General features: G+C 34.9%; 1 protein-coding gene across 1 annotated transcript; it reads left to right on the top strand.

Annotated features, from left to right (window-relative positions):
* The first annotated feature begins 528 nt into the window (after positions 1-528).
* On the top strand, positions 529-1,518 carry LOC126886093 (uncharacterized). Its single transcript, XM_050652936.1, has one exon. The coding sequence runs from the start codon at positions 529-531 to the stop codon at positions 1,516-1,518; it is 990 nt and encodes a 329-aa protein (XP_050508893.1).
* Positions 1,519-11,117: the final 9,599 nt, after the last annotated feature.

Here is an 11,117-nt window from a genome sequence, read left to right as displayed (position 1 = left end):
TGTCGGACCCTGTCCAACGCTTTTTCGAAGTCGATGAAATAGGAATAAATATTCAGGCTCATATCTAAGCATCTTTTAGAGAGGACATTAAACGCAAACAATGCCTCTCTTGTTCCAAGTCCTTTGCGGAACCCAAATTGGTCACGAACCAATAATATTATTTCTACGCGAATGTAATAAAATATGTCTAGTGGCTGTAACTCTGGTGTACATGGCTAAACGATTCAAAAAATAAACAGATCTACGACTTAAATATTTTGTGTTGATATCACGTGACGTCACTTGATATGACGCGGATGACATGCAACGCTATTTATACTTGTACGAACCATGAAGAAATAACGTATGGTCCTAAAGTTTTGGGAAAAATTTCACCTAGTCTGATTGAGAAGCAAAATGCATTTAACAAAGAAGGCCATAAAATTGAAATGTCATCAGTAATTGACATTTAATAAACAAAGCAGAATATTTGGGTTTGTGCTCTGCAAAATGTCTTATAAAATTGATATTCGTCGAGGTGTTTATAATATGGTTGGGCGAATGTCGAAGCGAGATATTGTTAATATTTATCGAGATCAAAACATAAGCAAATCGACAATTTATCGCACAATCACAGAATTTGAAGAAGGGATACCATGTGTTAACTTGCGTAAAAGTGGCCGACCGCGGATTTTGAACCATATAAGAGAGGCAAGACTGATTGAAGCAACTAAGAACAAAATTGGGGTCTCACAGCGAAAACTGGCCAGAAGATTTCATGTTGGAAAGACTACAGTATACAGGACCCTATCGAGTAACAATATTATCCACCGGAAAAGAAGGAAAGCTCCAAAATACACAGAGGATCAATTCGAGAGAATTCCGAGATGTTGCCGCGCGTTAAGGCGAGTGCATTTCGTCAACAATTTGATCGTGATGGACGATGAAAAATATTTTACTTTGTCCAACTCTGAGATGAAGGGTAACGATGGGTTTTACACGAACGATTACGAAAATGTACCTGATGAAATAGAATTCAAAAGTAAGAAAAAATTTGTGGACAAAATTTTGGTATGGTGTGCAATTTCTAAGGCTGGCTTTATCTCACAGCCCTACATTGGTGTTGTTCGAGGCGAAGCCTTAAACGCAAATATTTATATTCAAAGATGTCTCTCTAAATTGCTTCAGTTTGTGAACACACATCATGCAAATGATCAAATAGTCTTTTGGCCAGATCTTGCTTCATGCCATTACGCGAGGATCACAAGGGACTGGTACGAAACTAACAACATTACCTTTGTACCGAAAGCAGACAATCCCCCCAACCTACCTCAGGCTCGTCGAATTGAAGAGTTCTGGGCAATATTAAGTCGGAAAGTCTATAATAACGGATGGGAAGCACAAAATCAGGAACAGTTAAGACGCCGCATATATACAAAAATTAGAGAAATTGACGCCGAGGTCGTCCAAAGGATGATGCAACGTGTCAGGGGAATTATTAGGCAAATCGAAAATAATGGTCCCTTGTCTGCCATTTGAATTTTGATTTATAATAAGGATAGTTAAGTTAAATTGTTGAATAATTTAATAAAAATATAAGATTATTGTGGTCAGAGTTATATGCTTTTGAAATTTTTCCCTACACTTTAGGACCATACGTTAGTACCAAACATTTAAAAATCCACAAGGAAATGAATTTCCTGTAGTCGACTGTTTACCAAAAATCATCGAGTTCTTTATTAAAAAAAATATTTCTAAAAGGTAAGTATATTTATTTAAAAAAACTCTTCGGGATACATCACAAAACGTTTTCGGAATAAAGATTTCATCCTCAGTGCTGCTACAAGGTATACATGGTTAAAGACACTAAATATTTTGGTAGCAACCCCTTAAATGTTATACAATTGTTATTACATTACACTGTTACTGATAATATTATCGGATCTTTAACCTTTGAGGTAGGTACGATTCCGACAACGACTGCAGACGGCAACTGCAGGCGGCAGTAAGAGTTGTCATCATAACGACGTCATTACTTTGCACTATTAATTTGTGTATTTATTAGCAGCTACTGTCCGACAGTACTGTCGGATACTGGAGGGTTAAAAATCACAAAATATCGGTCCAGCACTCCGATGCACGAGTGAAAATTGGAAACACTATTCTTCTTACCAATTTAATTTTTGTGTTAGTAGCAATAATTGTGCAATTCCTGCTACATAAATATTTCGTTCTTTTTCTGTGTATGGGATATATAGTATTTTTGTCCAATCTTCAGACCATTTACCTGACTCCCACGCTCTTTGATAAATTATTGTATCCACTTCAATTTCACAAGGGATCCATATATCATTTAAATAGCAATGTTACCTGGACCAGTAGCTTTATGACCCTTTTACCTCCTAATTACTACCTACATACTTCAACTTTACTTTTGAGTACTTCAAGGTATGTCTCAAAACTTTTATCTTCTTATTCTGGTGGATTATCTCAGATCTCCTCCATCATCAATCTTCCACAATATTGTTTTCACCTGTGTAATAAATCCTCTTTAGTAGTGAGAATATTTCTGTTATCATATTTGACAGCAAAGTGGTTTAGTGTAAACAAACGTGATATTTGCTTTATTTTTATGTCTCTGGTCTCAGTTTTGGTCTTGTTCTCCTCTATCTTCATCTCAAGCAGATGTTGCTCAAGTAGGAGTTCCATTTTACAAGATCGTTTTATTCGAGTGTTTAGCTCTTGATATTCCCCTTTCTCAATGTTATTATTCAGCGGTGTGGCTTTTAAACACTTCCTCTTCTGTATTTTAATCCATGTATAGTCTGTTATCAATGATTTCCTTCTTAGTTTCCCATCACGTATAATGTTTTTCAATGCATTGTGCAATATGGATTTTGCTTTTGTCCCTATTGTGTTTGAGGGATATTCTCGTTTTATTGCTTGTTTGAGGACGCGTAACTTCTTCGTTGCGGTTTTTTGTATAGATGTTTGTATTTTAAGCTCCATTTAGTGTGTCATACTATTCAGCATTACATTAGCTCGAGGAGGAATGAGTGTTTTGTAAATATATTACCGCTATTTTACTGTTACAACTATCAGCAATATTATCTTTAAAGCCGTTAAACATAATAATTTTCGACAGCGAAAAAACGAATCGCAATATTTCTGTATAAGATATGGAAACATTATTGCTATATGTTCCATTTTATCGGACCACATATTACATTTAACTCAAGAGAAATATTTCTCGCAAATAAGATCCGCAAAATATACTTGACATCTAATGGTCAAGTTTTCACAACATTAAACACTTTTATTTCTAGAAAGTTCATATAACATAGGTATATAAATTACGAGAGTGTAATATAACTGAACAAAAAAGACGCTTTTATATAAAATGGCGAAATAACTTTTAAGAAAATATTATTCTTCGGTTACATGTCGACGAAATGACACAATAACAGAAATTCCATTACTTCTTTCATAAGAGTTTAATCTGTAAATTGTATATTGACGTCAAAGAATAAACTTTAGGGACATTTTTCATTAAAAATTAAAAAGTTTTTTTATGATTTTCTATGTCTCTAGATAGATGTCGCCAACGCGTTTGTACGCATTTAATATTTTATTAATATGCACAGTTCGACAGCTGGAGTCAGTTGACATGAGCAGACTGGAGTCTTTCGAGATGTGGACGTAGCGAAGAGTACTGAAGATCTCATGGGTAGATAGAATAACCAACGTAGAGGTAATGAGACGTATGAATAAGGAAAGAGAAGTACTTCTAACAATTAAGAGAAGAAAATTGAGATATATGGGACATGTGATCAGAGGAGATAAATATCTAATACTCCAGGTCATTAGAAGGATATCCAGGGATTAGGACCTATAGGAAGGAGACGTAATTCATGGTCGAAGAACCTTAGGGAATGGATTGGATGTACTAACAAAATATTTAGAGCCGCGGTCTCAAATGTAAAAATTGCTCTGGTGATTGCTAACCTTCGAAGCGGAGACGGCACCTAGAGAAGAAGAAGATACATCAATAAATTATTAAATAAGAAAAAATAAGAACTAAAACTTACTTCCTGAAGTACGTCATGTTTGATGCAAACTTTGTAAAAACCTTTGTAGGGCAGTCAATGAGGGTATGTGGCTCCGAATTCCATCCTACTACACCGATTTACGTGATATTTTCACAGTAAGTAGGGAATAGCCCAAGAAACAAAGTCTACCCGATGCTGATGTGTGCTTTTGTCTTGGGGGTGGTTACCACCCCTTCTCGGGGGTGGAAAATTTTTTTGCTTAAATAACTACGGAAGTTGCTAGAGAACCTAATACTACGCAAAAACTGTTCTATAATTTTTTTTCGAAAACTCAATACTTTTTGAGTTATTCCTGGTTGAACATTGGCCATTTTTGTTGAAACATAACACCTTTTCAAACGGTTTTTTGAGAATACCTTAAAAACTATGCATTTAACTAAAAAAACTATATAAAACATTTTTGTAGCTTATAAAATAACAAAGAGATTATTTCCTTTATGAATCTTTTAGTTATAACACAAAAAGAGATATGGTAAGTGAAAAAAACTTGTTTTCTTGGTGCATGCTCAAATCAATGTATTTAACTTGAAATAACAGAGAAACGGTCGATTTTAGGTGTATAATGCTACCAGTAACTTTTGTTGTGCTTGAAAAGGCCTATAAATTAAGCAATATTAAATGTCGATTACATTTAAACTGTGCGAGATAAACTGTAAAAAATTTGATGACTAACGTATTTTAAGAAAAAAATGAGAAGTATATTTAACCCCTCATCCACAAGAATTTAAATGCATCATTTTCCTTCTACAATACATTTTACTATAGTGTTCTTATGCGCTCTATAATTTGATCATATTTTTTTCAAAAACCATTCATTTTAAACCCGCTCAACTTTTTGAACATAAAAATAACACTGTAGTAAAATGTACTGTAGAAGGAAAACGATGCATTTAAATTCTTGTGGATGAGGGGTCAAATATACTTCTCATTTTTTTTTTTTAAATTCGTTAGTCATCAATTTTTTGCAGCATATCTCGCTTAGTTTGAATGTAATCGACATTTAATATTGCATATTTGAAAGGACTTTTCAAGCACAATAAAAGACATTGGTCATTATACACATAAAATTGACCGTTTCTCTGTTATCTCAAGTTGAATACACTGATTTGAGCATGCACCAAAAAAACAAACTCTTTTTATCTACCATATCTCTTTTTGTGTTATAATTAGAGGATTGAAGAAGGAACAAATCTCTTTGATTTTTTATGAGCTACAAAAATGTTTTATATAATTTTATTAGTTAGATGCATTGTTTTTAAGGTATTCGCAAAAAACCGTTTGAAAAGGTGTTATATTTCAATGAAAATGGCCAATTTTCAACCACCAATAACTCAAAAAGTACTGGGTTTTCGGAAAAAAAATTATAGAAAAGTTTTTGCTTAGAATTAGGCTCTCTAACATCTTCCGTAGTTGTTTAACCAAAAAATTTTCCACCCCCGAGAAGGGGTGGGAACCGCCCCCAAGACAAAAGCACACATCGGCATAGGGTAGACTTTGAATAAGCAGATATTTTCAGGCTATTCCTAAAATTTCATTAAAATCCATGCAGTAGGATAGAATTCGGAGGTAATAACCTGTTCTTGCTCTCATTGACTGCCATTGTCAAAACACCACACACTTGTCACCAAAGCAATCCATGGAAATATAAATTATAATTTTTATAATTGAAATATAATTATTGCTTTTATACAAAAACACTTATTTCTTATTTGATTGTTTGTATTACCAACTGTTCAGTAGTTCTAATGATGAATTCTGATGAATTAATAATGATGAATTTGATGAAAATCTGTTAATTGCAGAGTATTTTATTCAAATTATCTATCTATTTTGGCTTTATAGGTATACTATAATGTTTATACTAGGCCGTACTAGTTTATCCTGGAATGTGCGTATTTACATCAGGATCAACTAGTTTGGCCTATCCTAAACTGGTGTATCCTATCGGGCTTAGGACGAACTAGTTTAGCGTAAGCGAAATAATTAGTTTGTCCTAAAATCGGGTGTGGCCTGTAACAGTGAAATAATAAAATGACAAAATAACTGTTCAAAAAATATTATTCTTAGTTAACATCTCGACAAAATGACACAATAACAGAAATTCGATTACTTTTTTTATAAGAATTTAATCTGTAAAATTGTATATTGACGTCAAAGACTAAGCTTTAAGGACATTTCTCATTAAAAATTAAAAAGTTTCAATCATTCGATCGTCAACAACAGCTGAAAAAATATGTAGGACAAGGGTTTTAATAAAAATCTTTTTTTTTTTCAACCCTTAACTGGCGATTTCCTTTGTTAGGAACGTCAACAGTGCCGCATGACGTGAAGTCTCCGATACCTATCTTAAATATTCAGGTGCCATTAAAAATATATACTCTTTTTATCGCCAATTGTTTAGTAATAGTTCTCATTCGAGAGCATATAACGTATAAAAAAAATTGTATTTCGTAGGAGAAATGAGCTTTTAAATCACCATTAAGTATTTTTCAGTATAAAAAAGACATGTGTCCATACCATCTTTGGGTCTATATTCTTTTTTTTATACATTGTACCGTAAGGCGTTTTTGTCTCGTTGCTACTCCTAATCAATCTCGTTAATCAAACTTGTTATCCTCATTATTAGATACAGGAAGTTTATTCCGTGACCATGCTTTTAAAAACTAAATCTTAGATTGGTACAATTTTCTCTATCTCTCTCTCTCTCTCTCTCTCTCTCTCTCTCTCTCTCTCTCTCGAGATCTCTCTCTCTCGAGATCTCTCTCTCTCTCTCTCTCTCTCTCTCTCGATCTCTCTCTCTCTTTCTTGTACCGTTTCGCAGTTAGTGAGGATCGTGATTTCCTTCGATATCCCTAAAAATTTTTCTCCATTGGTTCATCTTCAGCTGGTTCTCTTAATTAATGCTCTTCAATTAATCTTTCTAAATTGTCATCACCTTTGCGAACCACTTAACCAAAGAACTGTAAAATTCGCTGGAGACCTATTGTAGACAGTCTTTTTTGGAGACAAGTTGTTTGAGAATGGAAACGTTTGACTGATGAGTTGTCCAAGGTAAGCGCAGCATTCTTCTCCAAAACCATATCATCATCTTAACACCACATCTCAAAGGCATCAATTGGCGTTCTTGTGCGCGAAGAGTCCCAGTTTCTGTCCCGTATAGAAATATTGACAATACAAGTGCATTCACCAATTTGTACTTCACTTTTTGAGAGACAAATCTGTCTTTCGAAACTTTAGTTAAGCGACTCATCGCATTTTTTGCCATATCAATGCGCCCCCGAACTTCTGCTACGCAGATTCCACCAGACTTCATTATTAATTAGACTAGATCCGAGATCCGATGCAGTTGAAGATGTCTACTATCTGGTTTTCCTGCTCGTGGTTACTCAGCTGAATAGTGTTAAATCTATATATCAGAATTATTTGCGTCATATCTTTATTAATTGAAAGACCAACTTTAGTACTTTCAAACTCAATTTTTCGCAGGTGGTCTAGCAATTCTTGTTAATTTGCTGGTATAAGTGCAGTGTCATCAGCAAAGCTTAAGTTGAAGATTTTTCTACCAGCCACCGTTACTCCATTTACCTGTCCTTTTAAAGCCGTCGGTACAAATTTTGATAAAAATATACTTATGGAGTACATTAGAACAGCGCTTTGCATTCTTAAAATTACTTCCATTTTTTGGTATGAAGTGTGACCAACTCCAATTCAGTCGAATTTGGGACCAGGCTGGAAAAAATACCTGAAATACGGGATTTTTCAATGAAAATCGGGACATTTTTTTAAATATCAAACTTTAATATAATAATTTTATTGTATATTTAAAATGTTTATGCTGACAATGACACTCAAAGCTCACATATTGAGTTTTCGTACAACTACGCCTGATTTTTGCCTAATCAACAGCGACTTTTTCAGATCTATTCTATTGTGGTTCTCTACCCCGAGATTACATTATCTAGCCTGATCTTTTTTAAAAGGTCTAATAAATTTGAGACTGAACCTTCCATGTAGCTCTTTGTCGGTAGCTTTTCTTCGCCCAATTAAAAAAATTGCACACTTGACAGGCTGTCATACTGAGATAAACAACTATGCTCTGCTGTTTCTTCCTCTATAAGACAGAATTTCTGTAGGCCATTATCTGTCAATCCCATCAACTTTGACTGTCTATTCAGCTCACAGTGCCTGTTAGCAGACCTACGATGGCTTTGGTTGTCTTTCTAGCTTTGATTGTCGTTCTGTCTTTTGTTGGCTGTGCCATAAATTCTGACGAATGTTCTATAACTGTTTCGCCTGTCTTTGGCCTAGTGAATTCCTTTACCATTTCAGAGATTTGTGAGCTACCCACTTTCCTGTAGCCGTCCTTGTTACAGACTTTGCAACTATTGCAACACCGGAGAAGGGTACCTGGGAATGCATGGCATTGCCCTTATAATGAGCTATGGTTGTACAGAAGGATCCTGAAGATACCATGGACAGACAAAGTCACCAATGAAGAAGTACTACGGAGGATGAACACAACCGCAGATTTAGCCAACATCGTGAAGGGCCGTAAGCTGCAGTACTTGGGGCATATAAAGAGAAATCAAGGCAGATACGAGCTACTCCAGTGCATTTTACAAGGTAAAATTGAAGGAAAAAGGGCCCCAGGACGAAGAAGAATATCCTGGCTTGCTAATCTGAGACCATGGTATAGAAAGACCTCAACACAACTATTCCGTATAGCAACTAACAAAGTTATCATAGCCAGAATGATCGCCAACGTTCGGAACGGACAGGCACCCTAAGAAGAAGACAAAGCCCTTATAACCCTCGTACCCAGTACTCAGGCTACCGTAACCTCTCTTAGTTCATTTAGGGTACCCGCACAATTAGGTCTGGATCTCGCGTATGAAAAAAAAGTTGATTAATAGCAAACTGAAAATTTGTTAATAGCTTAAGGAGGTCTAGTCGGACAAACTTTGATATATGGGAACACTGGAACAGGGGAAGATTTAATTGTGGAACAGGTTAAAAATCTGGAACTGTTAGACCATGAAAACGTCACATGTATTTTGTCCGACAGAACTTCCAATTGATTTGTTACCCTTTCATTAAACTCTCATGCAAAAATCAGACTGCTATTTATCACCAGTAATAATTCCTGTCATTTGACATATACTACGTGTTCCACTCGTTATAATTCACATTTGGTGATAAATGGCAGCCTAATTTTTGTATGAGAGTTTAATGAAAGGGTAACAAATCAATTGGAAGTTCTGTCGGACAAAATACATGTGACGTTTTCGTGGTCTGACCGTTCCAAATTTTTAACCTGTTCCACAATTAAAACTTCCCCTGTTCCAGTGTTCCTATATATCAAAGTTTGTCCGACTAGACACCCTTAAGCTATTAACAAATTTTCAGCTTGCTATTAATCAACTTTTTTTTCATACGCGGGATCCAGACCTAAATCTGGCTATCTGTGAAGATGGCAATTGAACGGTAGGTTGTTTTCTGCCTTCCTATTTTTTCCAAGCAGTAACGCTATTTTTCGCCATGAAAATTGTGGCTTCCTTAGATAGACATAAATGTCACTAAGTTCTTGTTGATTATAATACCAGCAAACATCAGAGTCCATCACTATACATTAGGAAAAAAGTAAATCCAGAAAAACAACTTATCCACGTGCCTTGACATAAATTTTGATCCCAAACATAGTTGGACTGTACACATGGCAAAAAGAAGACAGCAAGATCAAGCTAAAAATACAAGAATTCTATTGGTTACTTGGAAGAAAATTAAAGCTAACAACATTAGATATGTGAATGACACTGTAATCATATTGAAGATCTTCAGAAACTGGTAATCAGAATAGCGGAGTTTGGGCAAGAATACGGTCTAGCAATGATCGTCAAAAAGAATCTATAATAAGGACATAATACGCCACAAAGAAAGAGATTCTGAGAAAGGTGAATTAAGAAATGTAGATTTTAAAAACAATCCAAACAAAACAATTGAAATATCTCTTATATATTACATGTGCAGAGAGATACATCTTGCTCCAACTGACTATGCATGAAAATATCCAAGGAAAGAGAAGCCTAGGGAGACGTAGAGAGAGCGGTACATGAGAGATACCACATGAAGTATTTCCTTTTACTTGTCGTATAACCCTTGTATACTTCACCAGTAGTTATATTTTCTGTGGTTTTGTTTGGTTGTTTAAATAGCTGACAGCTTGCCAGGAAGGTATCTCTTCCCATTCCTGGTTAAAATTACAAAGTAAGGTTAACTTTTGTGCTATTTCAATGTTCTCTATTCTTTAAAATATTTTATATTCTGTTGTAATTCAAACCAACCTTGGGGAAAGTTTTAAATGTATTGATTGTTCTGTTTTTGATAATATTTTCGTGTTTTTTATTCTTTTTGTTTGAATAAGTTCTTTTTAAACCTAACCTTTATATTAGGATGGTTTTTGGAATTTTGTAAGGATATACTTGAATAATTTATTATTATGCACTTGTAAACCGATTTATCTTTGCCCACAAAATAGGCTTCACTTTAGGCGGTTACTTCATCATCGGAGCGATATCTCTTCATACATTTCTTAATCTGAAAAAAGTGGTAGTGCTTGAGGCCAGATCTGGACTATTATACGGTGGATGCGGAGGAAATTCAAAGCCCAATTCGTGCACTTTTGCCATAGTTGTCATCGAATTGTGACATCCTGTGTTAACTTGGTGAAACAACAATATTTCATTTAACAAATGGGGACTTTTCTTTACGATTTCGGTATTTAGACGCTCCAATCAACCAATACAGTGTGATTGATTAGTGGGATAAAGCTCAATAGATCCGCTATAGTAATAGATAGCAATAAAAGTAAATAACAAAAATTTTAGCCACCTTTGAGCTTCACATTACAGAATGTTACAGGGTGTTCGATAACACAGTGGCAGACCAAACTTATGTTTTTTTAAATGGAACACCCTATATTTTATTTTCTATTCGAAATACTGCTAACTTCTCCATCACAAAAATATAAAG

Source organism: Diabrotica virgifera, chromosome 6 (assembly GCF_917563875.1).
Source record: "Diabrotica virgifera virgifera chromosome 6, PGI_DIABVI_V3a".
In the NCBI taxonomy this organism is placed as follows: domain Eukaryota; kingdom Metazoa; phylum Arthropoda; class Insecta; order Coleoptera; family Chrysomelidae; genus Diabrotica; species Diabrotica virgifera.
Note: the sequence above shows the minus strand (reverse complement) of the source record. Positions and strands in the feature narration are given on the sequence as shown.